Source organism: Paramormyrops kingsleyae, chromosome 2, assembly GCF_048594095.1.
Source record: "Paramormyrops kingsleyae isolate MSU_618 chromosome 2, PKINGS_0.4, whole genome shotgun sequence".
Classification (NCBI taxonomy): Eukaryota; Metazoa; Chordata; class Actinopteri; order Osteoglossiformes; family Mormyridae; genus Paramormyrops; species Paramormyrops kingsleyae.
In genome coordinates this window covers 22,694,641-22,713,803 of record NC_132798.1, presented here as the reverse complement: position 1 = coordinate 22,713,803, position 19,163 = coordinate 22,694,641, and the positions used below count along the sequence as shown (strand labels likewise).

The following is a 19,163-nucleotide window of genomic DNA, read 5'->3' as shown; positions in this document are numbered from 1 at the left end:
TTTCCCCGACACGTTTCACAGCTCTCCAATAACAACATGCATGTTGTTACCACGGTTGCAAGCTCCACCCACAACCTTTTTCTTTTCTTCTTCAATTAGGACATGCGATTCACCAACGTGCAAAGCCGTGAACACACAACCTCGGCCCCCTGGCACCCAGGGGTGTGGAATCCCTCGCCCCGGTCACAGGCTCATATCGGCGCCAGGGTGCGAGGGGCCGGAAGTGACGCCGCCACGTTTATGCGACACTCACCTCGGCCTCTTCTCTGCCACTTCAGGCCGGGCGGGAAGCGGAGTCGCACGCGAGACCTCAAACGCACATCGAAAGGAAACCAAGGCCAAGGAGGATTCACGTTCAGATACATGCAGATGGCGAAGGCTATACCACGGCGATAAGGAAAGGGGTGCCATGGGGCTGGGGGGGGGGGGGGGGGGGGATGGCCAGGGTTAAGCTGCATAGTAAAAAGCTGAGGTGCATCATGGGAATATGGTTTTACATGCGATGTTACATGTCGTCCCGAGTTACAGCCACTTAAGCAGCCAGAAAGATACATACTGTATATGACGAGGGTGGAAACACACAGCCCAGCCACAAAGGTCAGGCAGACAGCAGGTTTGGGTCATTCTTGAGTTATGCTCTTACGGAGCATCACAGGGGGACAAGTAATGTTTGAGAGGACAGAGTTAGAGGAACCCCAGAGCCAGCCAAAGGCAGAAGGGGAGCAACGAAGACATGTTTGGCTGGGGGAGGGAGGGTGGGGGGGTCACATCTCCAGTGACCAATCAGAATACAGCGATGAATAAACACTATTAGAAACACCGAAACCAGAATATAAATATATAAACAAACGATGATCGATAGAGCATCGCTGATAAACCTTGATTGGGCGCCCCCCCCCCCCCCTCCCCTGCCCCGAGAAAGGCAATCAAACCGCCAAGCAGCAAGACGAGCAAGGACTACTCTGGCTGCGGGCTACATTTCTGATTTCCAGTTTCATTACGCGCGCCAGCATATTTTAAGTCAGCAGACAGTTTGCCTGGAGGTAGACTTTCAGCTAAACTGATATGGATCTTGTTTTGACAGTCCAGTCACGTCTGAAGATCAATCTTGCGTCAGATGTTAATTTCTGGGCAAAAGCCTGATCACAAGGGCTTCTCCGGGGCTGATACTGATAGAGGCTGGCTGCTTAAAAAATAATAAGTTGCAAGATGCGTTGGGGGAAAAAAAAAATAACTTCAGCTAACCAGACAAATCTCTACAAGGTCAAAGGTCAATGAATACCAAAAAACAAAAATGACGACCCGCTACTTGACACAAGAAGAAATTGCTGCAGGGCTCTCACACAAAACACCCTGTGAGAAAGGCCACCCTGACCCAAGAACGAGGCCACAGGGAGGCAGCGAGGATGTAATGATCCTCCCTGGAACTCCAGCCATCACGGCCCCCGGGGGTGTTCTCCACATAACACCTCCATAACACTGCAATAGTCTTGCAACAGGACAGAGCCTTCCTACTTTACGGGAACAAAGTAGTTCTGCAATTTAGTGAGGTCACCGAGATGACTAACAGCACAAGCAACTAAGCGCCATAAATACACCAAGCAAACCCCCCCCCCCCACCCACCCACCCAGAAAATCCATCATGTGAACGTATCCCCACACGGCCACCATGGTTAGCTCAGGCCGTCGGGTTTCGACCACCAAATCTAGCTTAGAAGGTTCACCATTAGGTTGCTTCAGGGTTTAGGTCATTGTTGTAGCAGCCTGCTACATCATGCCGGATTCGTACTGAGGCAGGCAGAAATGGATCAGAACCACCGGTCAAGTTTCATCGGACTGGATGGGGTGAACTCAAACTGCATAGGAGATGTCTGTACAGTCAAGAACGATCCACATGCGGGTTTTAAGCACCCGTAAATCCTCAATTAGGCTTCCTTTTGTCCGGGCTGTTGACAGAGGATTGACACGTCTTGGCCTCTGGCTGTTTACGACAAAGGAGCCCAACGGCCCAGGATTAGGGGCTGCAGATGTGAGATGTGGCTGGGCCTGAACATTAGCATGTCTATGATCAGGCCCCCACGCCATGACAACTGGGGGGTGGGGACCAGGATGGGCAGGAACTGGGGCCCACAGATATAACCTCAACAGTGGCAAGGAAGGGGGGGGGGAAGAAAACCAACAAGCACTAGAAGACAGAGGAGCATCGAGCCTCTACTGAACTGTCGAGTGCCTCCAGTGGGTGGGGGCGTTCCCTCTTTGCTCGTGACAGCTGAGTTTCCAATGTCCCCTGCAGTGGCACTGCGGTCATTGAGCGTTTGCATGTAACATCCGCCCGCGATCCACTCACAGCACGGGGGGGGGGGGGGGCAAAGCTTCACTTGGTAGGGCCCCCCTACCAAGACAAGTGATGAACACTTCACTTCAACCGCAGCGCAGGCCGTTCAGGGGCCGCAGGCGCAGGCACACCCAGCCATATATATGCATTTTTTAGGACTTTCTGTCTGGGTCCCCTTGTGCCGAACGGCTCCTTGGCAGCTGCCTAGTTTGCCGACACCTGGATCCAGCCCTGGATGACATCACGCATCAGCTGACGCCACATATCACGGCCAGAAGCTTAACACCTAAACTCCCTGCATGGTTCCCCTGAATGTGCCACGTCACGTCAAAAGCCTTCCCCAAGAAGTCATCACTCTGACGGGGGGAGTCCGCCGGTTGTAGACAGCCCGTTCTCTGGAGCGCCCCGCACAGGAAGTTCTACAGCGGAACAGGTCCAACCGGTCGCTGGCAGCACGGCAATACAGACACTACCTCAAACGCCTTAAGGCCGACTTACTTCTACTTCTGCGTAGAACCAACACCGTCGGTACAGTGAACAGCGTAGCCACGCACCCAAAGCCATAGCCTGACGCGCACCTCCCAAGAAACATAACTACAAGCATCGGGCCACGACGCAGGTTACGTGGCTACTGACGGCAGACATTCAACGCAGAAGCCTTTGCTGAAAATAAACGATATGCTCACACACACAAAAGTGTTAAAAATTTAAAGAATTAACCCAGAAGCACAAAAAGGCATGCATGCAACAGAGTGGGCAGCTGCTACGCTGTACATCTACCACGTTATTGAAGTTTAGCAGCTGCCCCAACTGTTCTGCTATAGATTACTGTACACAAGCTAGAAGACGGGTAGGAAGGGAGCAGAGGTGCGGCACAGAGAAGACAATCATAACCGGAGAATAGCGACTAGGCGGACGGCCCATCGACAGATGAGCTTTAGCATTGAGTGAAGAGGAGATCAAGGGTACTTACCGTGCTCGGCTCCCTCTCTGTTTCCGTGGTTACCAAGAAACGCACAAACACGGCCGTTCAGAAACAAGGCGCAAAGGCAGAAACGAAAAAGAAAAAAATGAAATTAGGAACACAGGGCCAATGCAAGGTTTTCCATCAGATTTTATTTATACAAACCAAACAATCCTAATACAGCACATTTCTCTAGAATTGTTTATTGTTTACATGCGTCCCATCTTAATCATTACAGCCAACGCTACTGCTCCAATATTTGCAGTTAATACAAATAAGTTACCAGTCAATTTTTTTTTTTTTGTTTTTTTTTTTTTTTTAAATAGACTCAAGTGCAATTTCTTGTCAGTCGTTACAGTATAAAAAGAGACCCGCCTCCCTGCCCCACCCCCAAACCACCCCACCCCTTTGGCCATGGAAGTCCTGGCTATAGCCCTCGGCACCTGCTACAGGTGCACGGGCCTGGCCTATCAGCGACCCCTGACCAAGCCCTTGACGGGAGCGGCGACATTAAAGTCAACCACAAAACACGACTGGGCATGTGCCTCCATTTCTGTTTTGGTTGTAATACAAAAAAAAAAAAAAAACAAAAAACATTTTTCTTCTTAAATAAAAACACACCCACGGCCGGCTTTCAGGAACGCCGTGGGACTAAACACAACCGTAACACCTTGAAAATAAAAAAAAAAAAACAAAAAAACAAATTCTAAACAATTCTTGGAAAAGCGACACGTGATTGTACACGTCTGTAAAAACGGGCAGTCCTGCGCCCGAGGACTCCGAAGGCAGACCTGCTTCACAGCATACTACCGCTGCCGTTCACATGATTGTTAAACCTGAATAGCTCAGTTTAATATGCAATTTAAAGTGAATTTATTCTTTTATGTGATCACCGTCTCCTTTATGCCGTTTGGAAACGACAACACACAACCACTGCACAAAGCATTCCTTAAGTTCAATACAGCAAGCAGGACACAGCCTATACCCATTAAAATAATAATAATAATAATGATTGAAACTGTGGGGGGGGGGTACACCCAGGGCTCAGGCTTCATAGAAAGCCTTTTTGGACCTCTTGTCTTCTGAGAGGCTACAAATATTTATTTTCTGCACAGTAGCTGAGGAAGAAAAAAAAACCTTAACGCATCTTGAAAAGAAAAAAGGGGGGGGGGGGGGAATTGTCTTTTTCCTTGCTTTGTTCAGACTTCCGGATTTAACCGAAACTTTGAAAAACCGCAGTTAAAAAAATAAATCTAGGTGATGCCAGTGAGAGCCGCGAGCAGCGGGGGGAGGGGAGAGGTAAGTCCGGGGGCTGCCCCAAACCGGCCTAATCGATCTTGCCTGGCCGCTCACCTCTGTGGTGGTCCGACTCGTGGCTGCTCTTCTTGTCTTCCTTGACAGGCAGGTGGGGCGGGGCCCCAAGGGCACTGGACAGGGCGAGCAAGCTGGCGCTGCCCCCCAGGTGAGGTAGGCCAGCTGGGTGCAGTCCGGCAGGGTGGGGGGTCAGTGGCACGGGGGGGCCGTGGCCATGCGAGAGGTGCTGCTGCTGCGGAGAAGGGAATAGCCGTCAGTGCGTCTGACGGACATATCGGGGCAGCCAATCACATCTCACATACCAATGCTGCTGGGAGCCAATCACATCTCACATACCAATCAGCACCCAGCAGACTGCGCAGTCCCAGTGCCAAGAGCCAAACACTTTAAGAGACAGTTTAATAAAAGTTAATTTTATCAGTAAAGATTCATTAAGATCCCACTGTTTGAAGCGACGATTATTAAGCAAGTAATACCGCTAAAAACACTCATCATCCTTTTATAGGAATCGCAGTGCTGCTGTAGCAAGGTGAGCGAGACACTAACATTACCAGCCCTGCATCCATTCAGCTCATTCCTGAGAACAGCCTCCCCTTCTCCTCCCCCCCACAGGACAACACATCCCATTATCCCTCCCCCCTCTCTTCCCATCTTCTGAGCCGCTCACTAATAGCCATCCAAACCACACAACCCCCCCCCCCCACCCCCACCCCGCAACCCAAACATCACCGCGGTGACAGCTCTTCAGCACCCTCCCCCCCACACTGCTCTACACTAGGGTCAAATCCTCAACAATAATGACAGCTGCGATTGACTGAGGAGGGGGGCTGGGGCCAGCCAGCTGCTATCGTGGGGGGGCTCGTCAGGCAGGCTTTCATCGGGTTGAAAGGCGGAGATGGGGGAGGGGGGGACAAAGGTCGGCGGGTGTGTGGGGGGTGCGCGTTTGACTGTCAGGATGCACACACATCTCTTTCACAGCGAATTAGGGGAGCAGCAACGCGTGAAAGCCATTGTGCTCAAAAACGTCATTATACAGCACTTTAAAGCACACTTAGGGCTGGAAATGGCCGCTCTCCAAGCTGAGAGGAGCGAGGCCGCCCCCCGCCCGCCCGCCCGCCCGCCCGCTAGACGTGGGAAATAAATCACATTTAGCGAGAGAGAGAGAGAGAGAGAGCCGGGATTTTACAAGACAAATTTTGTAACGCGTGTAAATAGACTAAGAAGGATCAAGTGATGGGAGATGCCATGGCGTTACTGCAGCCCCCGTAATGCGCCATTAGAGCAGGTGTTTATATCACAGGCCTGCACATGATAGGAGCCACGTCACCCATGGGTACAAACCCACCCCCCCCCAGCCGTGCCACGGAGACCGGCCATGCCCCCCCCCCCCCCCGCAAGTGACTGTCTCCTTTACCGCCGCATGAACCTTAAAATTTAAAAAAGCTGAACAAAAACAATGCAGGCGATTACAACAGGGGGTGATTCGGGGGGTCATAGAGATGGCCGGGTGTGTGTGTGTGTGTGTGTGTGTGTGTGTGTGTGTGTGTGTGTGCGGCATCCACAAAGGGAGTCAATGTTTACGCAAGGCTAAGCTGCCAAGTATTATAAAGCCGCATGAATAAGATTTAAGCCGAAAATCCAGCAGAGCCAAGCAATTCACAGGAGAAGATACCATTAGAGGGACTCGAAGGTCACCCCCCCCCCCCGACTTTATTTCACCTAATTGACTGCCGATGGCTTATTGCCGGCGTGCCCACAGCGAGCCCGACAGAGAGACACCCGAGACTCGCGGCCCGGGCCAATTCTCATAGCCATGCTACCCCCCGCCCCCAGCAACATCCCCTTCCCCCCACCCTCACAAGAGGGCACACCCATATGTATGTATGTATGTATGTATGTATGTATGTATGTATGTAAGATAAATAGATAAATAAATAAGTGAGTAAAGAGTGGCGGGGCAGATAAACGGGGAGGTGGGTGGAGGGTAAAGAGCTCCATTGTGCGGCTGTCGGCAGGCCGAGCGCGGGGACGGTGATGGGGACGGTGACAGCACTAATCCCCGCTGCCTCACGTCTCATTATCATCACAAAGCGTCTGGGAAACACACTGAGCCCAGCAGGGCACCTCCTCACAAGCAATTAACAGAAATTGATAAATGACTCATTTGAGTCTTCTCAAGCTGATAATGCTCGAGGTTGTTTTCTAAGGTCTATTTCCACCACCGTGGCTAATTCCCAGCCCCCCCCCCCCCCCCCCACACCCCACCATTCATCCAAAACACCATTCCTCCTATATCTCTAATCAACCCAAAAAGGCCAAAAGCTTTCTCAGGAAAGGAGATTGGGGGGAGGGGGGGGGGGGTTCTTGTCGATGTACAAGGGAAGAGCAGCTAGCTGTGCGAGGCGCTAATTCCGATAAACGTGGACGCCAAAGCGTAGCAACTGTCAGCTCAAATAAAAGCTGAAATTAAGGGAGAGACGAAGCCCACACCTCTTCAAAGAGCCAGGGGACCTGCACCAATCTCAGCGTGACGGCTCGTTTAAATTCCTACACACAAGCCTGGCTTTTCAGAATGCGCCACGAAATAATGTAAACACCCGCGGCACGGGGCGGGCTGTGAGAGACATCGCACTCTCAGATCATCATTCTGATGTGGCTGCACACGGGCCTTCAGAAGAGAAACACAGCAGAGGAGTTCCCATCTCTCATCACTGTTTTTTTCCCCAAAACTTCATTTAGGCAAAGGATTAAAATATTTTAAGATCTTTTAGGTAGTCTTTTATCTGCAGTAGGACAGTTTGTGGGGAGCTTTACATAAGTATTATGTGTAAAGGTGTCATTAAAAAAAAGAAGAGAAAAAATGTCCATTCCCTTTAACCACAAACTCTCAGAGCCATCCAAGCATGTGACCCCAGACATACTGCTATTCTGGGCACACCCATTCTAATTAAAGGGTCATGTGACCTTGGCAGGACCAATTGGATGGCAGAAAATATCCAAACACAAGACCTCAGTTTTCAGTTGAGTGAATTAGGCACTTAAGATGTTGATATTCCATACCTGTACCTGACGAATGACTTAAGATTACAATCACTCTCAGAAAGCCGCAGGACTACACAGAGATCCTGCCAGGTCTACCATACATGGCGAATCACAGCAGTAATTACCCATGTGTCCACTTGGTTAACTTATTACTCAGTGAATTAGCCTGATGATTCAGTTACTGGACACCTGGTTTATATTCCCATAATTAGGACTGGTACTTTACGTAAAAACGTTCCCCTCCCCAGCCCACAAAAAAGAGGGTAACAGAAATGGTATACACACTGTAGGAGGCAGACCAGGAAGTCCACGTACCCCGATGATGGCATTGAGCTCGGCCATGGTCACCTGTTTGGCGCGCTCCACGGCCTGAGCCACCTGCTGCTGGTGCTGGCCAAACACAGACAAACAGAGGGAGCGGGTCAGTCACATGGCACAGAAGCCACGCCCACAACGGGACACCAACACAAGCCAAGGCGACTTACCTCCTGAGAGAGGAAGGGGATGACTTGTGCACAGATTGTGTTTAGCCTTTTGGCAATCTCCGTCTGTTAGGGGGGAAAGAGGGGGAGAGAGACGGACACATTAATACAGACTGATTAAAATAAAATAAGTAACTTAGAGAGAAAGAAAAACACCACAACTTACTCATATTACCTAATATGCTTCGAGCGTTTCTCAAAGACAGCCAGATCCTGATATTAGTCAGGATCACACCAAACCAATGTGGTTTGAGCTTAGGTTATGAGAGATAAACAGAGGCTCAGCCTAAAACCACACGCGCAAACAAGTCTGACGAGGAAATAGGGGCGATATGCCAAGTTAATCCCATCATCAGACTGCTGGCATGCAGAGACAGGTGGACAGAGACGCACATGCTCACACGCAGACCCGGGGCGTGCAGTGGAACTCAGCGGGTTCTTACAGGCATGAAGTCCAGAAAATTATAATCTACGAAGAAATACTTGATGGCTGATTTGAATATGACACGCATGCACCCCCCCCCCCCCAAAGTACAAAACCCACACTAGGGATGAACACACAAGGAAGTATTTAGGCTTTAACAGCCATAAGCAGCTTGAGGAAGCAGCAGTTCTGAGTCCCTTTAGCTCCCTGTATAAGAGTACCCGGAGGGGGGAGGGGGGGGCATCTTTCCCAGCACTGCACCTCAAGTGCCTTTTAATTGTTTATGCTTGCAAAGCAAGCCCTCTTGAGCACCCCCATCCATTTCTATGGGGGGGAGGAGGAACCATCAAAGAGTGACAAAGCCGGCCCATTCACACCCCCCCCCCCACCCATCTAGCCACAATGACGGCCTTTTGATTTGCCAACCGACGCCCCCCCGCCCTTCCTCTCAGGGCTTCGCGCACGGCTGCAGCATGCTTCTCAGGCGGTTAGGTAAACAGGTTAGCCCTGGGTAATTAAGCAGTAAACAGGTTAGCCCTGGGTAATTAAGCGGTCCCGATGTCTCATGCCACAGCCATGCACCACCGCTGTTTTTCAGCCATTGCACCAACCCCCTCCGCGCATCTTTGATGAAACACTGATTTTCCCTACTACGCACCCCCCCCCCCAGGTTGTTCTCCATTCCTCCCGTGGCCCAGTCTACCGGACAGCATCAAAGCTGATGCCGGGTACAGCCAGGCGTAATCTATACTGCAGGGTAAGGCGACTGGGGGAGCCTGTGTACCACGCCGTGCCAGGTGTTAGCCTACGCTAGGCGGCTCTGTGAATCCATGCATCCTGGGGTAATGGCTGGCAGAGGACATTCAGCAGCCCTCTCAAACGGGCATCATGGCCCCGCAAATGTCGGAGGTACTCAAGACCATTTGCAGAACCAAAAACGTAGGAATGACTTGGTAGGGGGGTTAGACACCCGCCCTCAGTAGCACCAGGTACCATCAAGCTAACACCAGAAGGTCAAGGATAATGACAAATAAGGAACCCAGGAGCACCTTAACGATTTAGTCCAAGATGGCAGGCAGGGGGTAAAAACACTGAACACCTCTGGCCGTGGTTCTACCTACAGGCTGCTGGGAAGAGAGACGACCTGCTGCCGCATGTGCCTGGAGTGGATTGTATGCACACCCCCCAGCGTCTACCACCAGCCCGTAAAGCACTGATGGCCTCGCACCCCCCCCCCCCTCCCCACCACACACACACCACCAAAATTTGACCTGCCAGTATCTTTTGGAGAGCTATTAAAATCACGCCCCTCCACCCAAACCACACCACCGCGATTTAGGTATGCCTCCGTGTCGTTTCCGGAACATTCCACATCGGGGTCCCCACGCTCACGCTCTCTGAGGCACTCCAGGGCCATGAAAACCTAATACACCGGCAGTGCATCAATGTCATACAATCGCATGTCAAGCTTATATTCAATTTAGCCAAGTGCCAGCGACAAATTCGCTGATTCCCATGCGCACTTTAAGATTATTTCATTGCTTAAAATTTCATTTGTTCCAACAGGCGTCTCCATAGCAACGGGAGCCAACCCCGCAAATTGTCGGGATAATTGGATATCTTATCTTTGTGTTGCTCTCAAATCGAATGATTCTGCTCAAATTGCAACAGCCAATCAAATTTCCCAGCCTCCTGAGTAATAGCGGTCTGGAAGTAGCCGCATCCATCTCGGTTTCCCAGCCATATTCGGTGGGGGGCGATGACAAAAAAAAAAACAGATGAGCTGGGGTCATGAGTCAGATTTCAGTCTCCCGGGGGATCATGGGATATCATTGATGTTCCATTAGCTTTCGAATACAATTCAAACCAGTATTTAGCCCCATTAAGTCTCTTCAACTCAGGCGTGCTGCAAGGGTTCCCACAGGTAAAGTTCTTTAAATTATTTTGCTTTCCATTTGTGCCCTCGTTCATCTGCACTGAAAACAAGCCAATTAGCATTCGGCAAATTAAACACAGGAGAAAGGCGGACCAGCAAGATTAGGGGCTGTTTGGTCGTTAGAAATCATTGCAAACAAAACAATTCAAAAGTATAAACAAAAATGGTAAATAAGACAAAATGTTTGTACCAGAAAGGGAACAATGGAGGGTGGTGTTTTGTAGACAGCATTAGTAGGTGACAAGACTGCAGTGCTCACAGAACATGTCTAGGGACAGGAACCACATGGGGGGGGCAGTTCCAAGATGCAGCCTTAACAGGATTGTCACAGGCAGAGGAAAATATAAGGTTTATCCAGAACCTTCCACAGAAGCAGGGAATAATTAGGCAGCACTTGGAGGCTGCAATTCGCCTTAACTGGACAGGCAAAGTAAGGGGCTGCCAGCCACCCCACGGAGGGCAAAATACACATCACACATGGCCAAGCAGAGGAGGATGGTCCAATACCCCGCACCCAACCCCAACCCTGGTCGGGGGATGGCGATTACGCCAATGCTACATTTAAACAGAATCAACCGGGTCAACGACAACACCTGTAACCAGCACCCAAGTTCTCCAGTAAGAACGGTGTAACACCCCGCCCCCCCCCCCCCCGAATCTAATCCCTTGTAGGAGTCTAGTTCGGAAAAACCCCACAGACTGTAACCAACCAAGTGCAGCTAAAGGCTTCTGCAGCAAAAACTCTGATTCTGTGGTACAGCACATGGCTGCCTATGGTTCAACACTCATAAAATCTACCTCATGAACTATTCTCCAGACGGAAAAACATCACCACACATCCGTCGCTTCCCGCAACCTTCCCAGCGAGTCGAGACCAGCTAAGCGGCCATGCGGGTCGGCATACGCTGGGTACGTTAGGGCTTTTACATCCTAGATTAAAACCCAACCCTGAACCGTTTCACTGAAATCAGAAGCTGCACTTTTCCAGTGGAAGACTGCTGCCGTGAACAAAAAGGATCATTAAATAGAATACAGCTTGTTTCTAAAGCTGATGTACAGTTGAACTCATTATTCGAGTATGCTTATTAAAGAACAAAACACTGGCCATGTTATATTCGAGTACTAAAATTTCCCTCCAGAACAGTGTTTTGCTAGTAGGAAAAAAAATGTAATGAAATGGGAAGCATGAGTTCCAGAGCACAAACACGGAGCTCACATGAACACATCAGACTTTTTAACCGGCCTGTATAAACAGGAGTCTAGAAAGCTGCACATCTCTCTAGATGAGTCAACAAAAGAAAATTAGGAAGAATGTGATGCTTGAAAGAATTCAGTAGAACTAAAAGCAGCTCGTCACCTCCAAGCTGACAAACCCACACACTAAACCGGGACAGGTAACCAAACCAGGGGTCCCCAAACCCGCTGGCAAATCAGCAATGAGGCCAAACTCTAATGCCCCAGGAAGAAACCCTGCCAAAAAGATGCGTGTTTCACGGGTGGCGGAGTGCAGCCCATACGGCGATGTCGGTGACATTAACGCCGTGGGAACGTGTTTCGATTTGCATGTGCCAGAGCTTAGCGGCCGTGACAGGAGCCCGTGAGGAAAGTACAAGGTGCCATCGGCGTATACCGGAAACGTGCAATGGGATGGTGCTCCCTGCGAGTAGAACGCGGTAACATATACCGCTATCCATCAGCAGCGCAGTAAACTCAGACCCCACCCTGTCATATAAACGTTGTAGCTGTGTGCGCAATTTGCCTCATTTGTGCACTGCTCTGGACAATTGTCTGCTACATATTGTTTTTGCAACTGCAAAAACTAAAGACCCATGTATTTGCGGGCAGCAAGTTTTGAATTTTAGGCTTTCTGTGGCAGAAGTACTTAAAATATAAAGTTTCTCACCTTTGCATAGCATTATTTACATTTCTCTGCCAGAGCATTTGAATGCAGAAGTAATGCACGCTATGCAACAAAGGCATCGACGACGTATTAGTATACCAGCAATAGTGTATTCACTTACACAGCACATCTGACCCCAAAGACCATTGAGACATCATGTTATGAGCACGTCCAGCTGTTGACCATTTCTATTCAATCTTTATGTGTTTTTAATCTCATCAAGCAGGTGTAGAAGCAAATTCCAGCATACAGGAACTGGACCCCAAAGGAGGACTGGATTGTATGATTTCATGGGGCCCAGTGTCATCGGAACAAAACAGTGCAGCCAACGGTCCTACTGAGAGCCAATATGGAGGGTCAAACCCAATGTACTGACAGCTACGCTCTGACGACAATGTCGATCTAGTTATAATGTCCCAACAACGGATTCAATGGAAAACTGCAATGAATGATGATTTTACTTTTACATCCTGTTGAAGCTGGTCCATCACAGAGAGGAAATGGCATTTCTTTCCAATCAAAGCTTTATTAATGATTATAACCCACTTTACGTGTAATATTGAGAGCATGCAGCCAAAGACAAATGTGAAGGTTTATGCTTGTGCATCAGTGACATCTTAGAGCATCTGTTTGGGTGAAAGCAGCCAACAGGCCAGATGCCAACATCAATACCTTCCCCCCCCCCCCCCCCCAAAAAAACACCATTTATTCAATGATCTTTGACACTAGAGCCCTGGTCAGTTTTGTTTGCACTTGCAGGGTTCCTCCTGAGCACAGGGGCCGTCTTTTAAGGTCATATGGCTTATATGACTTTACAGTGCTGGTGGAAGATTCATGGTGGAGACTGGCTCTGCAGGTGTCTATTAACAGACCAACTGAGCTAGTCCTCCAACACCTTCTGCTGAAGAATCCAACACAACCCAGCAGATAACCCTAATTTGTAGATCCCCATCTTGCTCTAGGACAGTAGAGAATTTGTTTACCAAATAAACTGCTTTTGTCTCTCCAAATCCTTGAAGGAGCACCAAACATGGCCGCCTGGACGACCACATGTGGAGGACCACCATCCGTAGCCCCAAGGCCCCCAGGGCAACCAGGGACAGCGGAAACTATTTAAGACTTTTTTTGTTTTAGTTAAATCATCTGAGAATCATTGGAGCCTCTGCAAACCTGCCTCTTCTTTCTCCTCCACACAATGGATGAATTGGTGCATTGTAGTACAGGGGGAAAAAAAAGGGGGGGGGGGGTCGAATGAGAAGGGGAGTGGGGTTGGGGCGGCCCGATGACCCGTGACCACTCCCCACCGGGGCTCTCCTTACGGTGTTAGCCACCTCCACCCCTCCCCATGGGAAATCCTGTCTCAAAGCCAAAACCCCCCAATAAAGAACAAACAGTCAGAGGCTGGAACAGCCACTTTGTGCTGTTTTTTTGTAAAGGAGGGGTGGGGGGCATGTGGGATGGCTGAGTAAACAGCTCTTACAAGTGAAGTGAAGCGTACCGCTTTTCAAAGCACAAAACCGGCATGGTGATTGAGTGAGATTGGCGAAATTTTAACTAATGAAATTAAAGCAACACACACACACACACACACACACACACACACACACACACACACACACACACACACACACACACCACGGTTTATACCAGCAAATCATAGCCAATTTGTAATTCCATGGGTTTTTGTACCTCCAGGACCAATCCAGAGGGAAAGGGGGGTGTTCTTTAACTAAAAAAACAAAACAAAAAAAAAAAAAAAACATGCACCCCCTCCCCCCATCCAGGCCACGAACCAGGAGATAGAAAATATCTGAGTCTGCTCGCAGAGTATGACAGGGGCCTGAATAAGCAAATGGGGGGCTGAATTAAAGCCTTCCTGAAAGGGGGGAGAAGAAAGGGCAGCAGCGGGGGGCCCCCGCGAGGCCCCGCACGGAGTGGGCCCCGGTGACGGGGCCGCCGCCGCCGGACGGCCGCTCGCCCCCCCCGCCGACAGAGACATTGTCAGGATGACATTTCCCTCACAATGAGCGCCAGCATTTGCTTAAAAGCAATAAAAGAGAAACGATCTGAGGGCCAGCGGGGGAGGGACGAGGGGGGGGGGGGCGCGTTCCCGGCCTGCTTGCCTCTGGAGAGAAGTGCTGTCAGAAGTAATGGGAGCCGTCCTGGCTCCTCTCTACAACATAATGAGCACTTAGGGCTGGCTGGCTTGCAGGGAGGAAGCCGGCCTCGCCGCCCCCTTCCCTGCCACCGAAACACTGATGCCTGGATGTCAGACCCACCGAGCCCCCAAAGAGTCCCCAGCAGACACCTAACCAGGCGCCATGAATGCATTATTGCAGCGATTATAACGGCAGTTATTTTTACCACACCTCCCAGCCTCATTGGACGCGCCCGCACCTCCGACGGGCCACCGGGGCGTGTGTTCTGCCACGACAGATGGCACCAGAAAGGCCAAAACAACAACGGTACTGCCAACGCCCTGAGGTTACCGCTCGTCTGCGGCTGCCCGGGACTCACCCGAAACAGCCCGGCCCGTCCCGCCTCCCACCGAGGTCTTTCCCCGCAAGCGTGACGCGCCCCGCCCCTCCCGTAAGCACAGGCCCAGCCATTCCAACCACCCCCCCCCAGCCAAACCCTACAGGATCTCGCCGGAATTTGCCTCACTCTGCCGTGCCTGTTTCCCTCTCTGCTTTAGAAGCAATTACGAGAAAATTAATTCGGTCGGCCCCACAGCCCTGCTAATCCTCCAGAAGGTTCCGTGCGGGCGGAGATGAGATGCCTCGGAACCTTCGAAGTAAAATAAGTTGCCACACACACACACACACACACACACACACACACACACAAAGCAGGACTCGGTGACATTCCCAGCAAACAAGCTTAATAAATGGCTCCAAACATGGCAGAGGGGAGAGAACAAGAACAGTGGACTCCACTAATCAATTCCACTTGCCACCCCCCCCCCCCCACGGCACACTGGCTGACCGGGCCGGGCCAGGCAGGCACGGTAATGAAATCAAACAGGGGGGGGTGGGAGGTCGCCAAGGCAGCACAAATTCATCAAGTGAGAATTTCATTCCACGGCTGAACCGCCACGCTGTCAACTAACGATGATCTGCCGATAAAGCACCAATCAGCTCCTAATGGCCACGGCGTTGCCAAGACTCTGATGTTATAGAATGCGCTAGCGAGCACATAAACAAGCATCCCTCACCCCCCCCAACCACAAACATCTCCTCTCCAAACGATGACCACTGTAACGTAGAATGTGGATGTTGAACAACCGCTCCGTCACCCCAACACAAAAGACATTCAGTCAACTGTCCCAAGACATCACTCATATGTCACAGCATTCAAGGCTTTGTGAGTTATGCTGGCGCCCCCCCCATGATGAGCCAGGCCCACAAAGCCCCGCCCACTGATTCAGGAGTGTCACCCAGGCTTGACCCATACACAAATGTTTTCCCCATCAACTTCAGAAGAGTCCCTCTATAAAAACCAGCTCAGAAAGTCTCCTGCTTTTCTCATTACGCCAAAGGATTTGCCACACAGGTTTAACGCTATCCCCAACCGGCCCACCATCCCCCCCAGCCAGCTGTACTCCAGTTTCAAATCAAGAGCAGAGAATTGGCAGGGGAGGGTAACAAAATAATGCATCACCTACCTGTTTGTGCATTTCAATGTTCAGCCCGTAAGACATTTCATAGTACTGCAAAAAAAAAAAAAGACAATAGCATCAGTTTATTCGTAAAACACATCGGTCTGGGCACACGCACCGCCCACTTCGCCGCCAGTCTGTGGGACAAAGCGCTGACCGGGGCTTGTCGTGGACTCTGGCAGGAGGCCGCAAACTCACCATGACGTAGTGTCTCTGCATCTCCGTCTTCTCGCTGGCCAGTTTTTCACACTCCAGCTTCAGGCTGCAGACAAAATGCACAGATAGCGAACTTTTTAAAAAAAAAAATAAATAACGAAAAAGGTCACCACCAAAAGACAACATCGGGCAGAAACCTCTGTGCAGATTCCAAGCCCCACAAGACCGTCACACAAGAAGGAATATTCACAATCCTCTCCCCATCAACTATCCCACACCCATCCCTGCCAGAAGCCATTAAATGAAATACGGACGTCCTCGGAAGACAGCTGCAACGCCCAACCAAGTTATCTTGTAAAATGCACCCCCTCCATAGCATGCAGCCAATTTTTGTAAACCCAATGCTTTAATACTTAATTTACAGCCATAGCGACTTGAGGCCCACCACTACATGTGGTGTCCGTCTCTGAGCATTTTGTGTGGGGGAGGGCCTCTCAAGTAACAATCACAACATGACATTTTGAGCAGCTGTCTCTAACAGGGAAGCATTCAGTGCCATACAGCAGCTCGCGAGGTCAAATACGGGTTTATACAAATTCATGTTACATCCCCACAAGCGTCTTAAGTAAGATCCCAGTCAGAAACCAAAATCCTTAAACACGCAACGGAATACATACTTTACTACTATGATTCGCAGATATTCACTGTATTATCTTTCTAATTACGAAAGGATGGGACATGTCATCTTTTTAAAAGTTATCGGCACAAACCATGTTTAAAATCATCCCTAATTAAAGGTCAATTAAAAAATGCTGTAGTATAGAGTATATTTACACAGCGCGCACAGACAGTAGCATGGCATATTTGGACGGGAGGGGGACTGAGATTATTTAAAGTGATTTAGACGCCACCGTCTGGCTCGGAAGCCATACCGCAGCTTTACCTACCGCAGACTGGACACAAAGAGCCTACATGGGAGGGGGGAACTTTCAGCTCTTCTCATGTTAATCAGATGTCGCACAAACCTGTGATACTGGGCCTGTAGAAACTGAAATTCCTCCTTTATCCGATCCAAGGACTCCGGGATTGTGAACTTAAACGGTTGCCCAGGAGCCTGATGCGGGGTCTGTAAAAGAAGGAGGTTATTTTTTAAATCCGAAACAACGTCCCTTTCTTATACTAAAAAACGTGTGTTTTTGAATAAGCCGTGAAACGCAGATGTGACATCGGGGACACGTTTCCCCCTCCCCTCCCCCAGAACCCCAAAAGCCAGATCTGACATAATGATTATTAACAACAGTCATAAAAGCATCGGGCAAACTGTAGTGCAACTCTTCTGGGATGTGGCCTCCGACAATAGTGCATGCGGAGGGGCGCTACAGCACGACTGGCCGTGTTACTTTAGGTCATCTAATGAGAAACAAAGGGGATGCTTGAAACAAGGGAGCTACTAAGTAGCGCCGATCAAAGGACGGCGGCGATCGCGCGGAGCCGACCATGCGGTACGGTGTCGCGGGCAAAGCGGCATGTACTCCCAATGCATCGGTCGGCATAACTAACAACCCACGCAACACACCGTCGTTAAACTATAAAAGAGAAAAGTTGTTCTTTATCCGGATATCGATTGACTCACCGGGTGCCTGCTTTGGGGAAACATCGTTGAAGCTCCTTCGGGAATCTTAAAGTCTCGCTTGTTTACGTTTTAAGCTTGTTTCAGGAAGAACTCGGAATCGCCGAAAGGAAAGCTCGAGATTAGGATAAATTCATCCTGGACCGTCCCCGATGAAAAGGGGCCGCAAAAGAAGCACCGATGGCCGACCCCCCGTCGTTCTCCTGTGCTCGGTGTCTCCCCAGAACAAAAACAGGCGCTTCCACCGCCGCTGCTCTGTAATTACCTAACTCGGATCCAACTGCGAGCTATTTCTCGATTGCTTTTGGTATTCCACCGGAGAGACAGAAATACAATCAAACGACGGGGAAAAAAAATAAATCACCAGACGAACAACCAAAAACAGAGAAATATAAAAAAGAGAAAACTCCACTGAAATGTATTTTCTGTCAATGTGATGATGTTGGCTCCGGATAGCAATATCCAGCAAAAGAAGCCTAGCGAAGGAGCGCACGACCAAAACAAACAAAAACTACTCCGACAGAAGTCCAAAACCCATCCAGAATCGCACGCAATTGAATCATCAAAAGTTAATTGCGACTGTGCCCCCAATTAACGATCAGCTCGGGGCAATGTTTGACATGTATAAAACACCCTATGCGACCAAAAAGTACTCAGCGGTACGTGTCCAACAAAATATCATACCAATAAAATCATGCAATGAAAAAACAGTAGTATTGGTGATAATAATAATCTCTATAATAGGAATAGCAACACCGCTCTTTACCCTACTCTCCTCCACTGGTCACTTTCACACGCGGTTTCACACTCTCAGAGCTAACCATGCGAAGATCCGCCCCGAAAACTGAGAACAGCCAATGGAAGCAATCGCTCCACGTGGGTAAATGACGCGGTGAACAGGGTTGACCAATAGAGTTACTGCTGTGTAGTTGAATACGTCGATTACGTTGAGCTACGCGGGCGCCAACCAATGGAATGGGTTGCTGTGTTGAGATTGGAATGAAGAACGAGAAGTCGGGCTACAGGAGAGTGACAATTCTCAATTGTCAATCAAAGTAACGTGGTGGAGTGTGCAGTTCTTAAAGAGATAAACACCACCGCTCTATGTTTTGGAAAGCCTGGATTTTTAGTGCATCAGCCTGTTTTGAGGAAGTCGGTTCATGTGACGAATGCTGCGGATGATAATTTTGTGCACATTCTCGATTAATCACGGGGACACAACAAGTACGTCTGCTAAATTGGGTTTAATGAGAAAAATAACCTTGGAACAATGCATTCCCTGTCTCTGTCCATTCACACCAATTGCATCACTCATATCCTAA

General features: G+C 49.7%; 1 protein-coding gene across 4 annotated transcripts in view; it reads right to left on the bottom strand.

The window, feature by feature from the left end:
* The window catches only part of LOC111839227 (TLE family member 1, transcriptional corepressor), a 32,413-nt gene extending 13,751 nt beyond the window's left edge, over positions 1–18,662 (bottom strand). Inside the window, exons 1-8 of one of the 4 annotated variants that reach the window (XM_023802925.2) lie at positions 17,845–18,662; positions 17,237–17,337; positions 16,254–16,317; positions 16,062–16,106; positions 8,141–8,203; positions 7,941–8,045; positions 4,653–4,845; positions 3,309–3,325 (exon numbers count right to left, since the gene is read on the bottom strand). In XM_023802925.2, the coding sequence (XP_023658693.1) occupies positions 3,309–3,325; positions 4,653–4,845; positions 7,941–8,045; positions 8,141–8,203; positions 16,062–16,106; positions 16,254–16,317; positions 17,237–17,337; positions 17,845–17,868 (612 nt within the window). In that variant the 5' untranslated portion in view covers positions 17,869–18,662. The remainder of the gene's footprint in view (positions 1–3,308; positions 3,326–4,652; positions 4,846–7,940; positions 8,046–8,140; positions 8,204–16,061; positions 16,107–16,253; positions 16,318–17,236; positions 17,338–17,844) is intronic. The other 3 variants (XM_023802926.2, XM_023802927.2, XM_023802929.2) reach the window with 3 other exon arrangements.
* Positions 18,663–19,163: the final 501 nt, after the last annotated feature.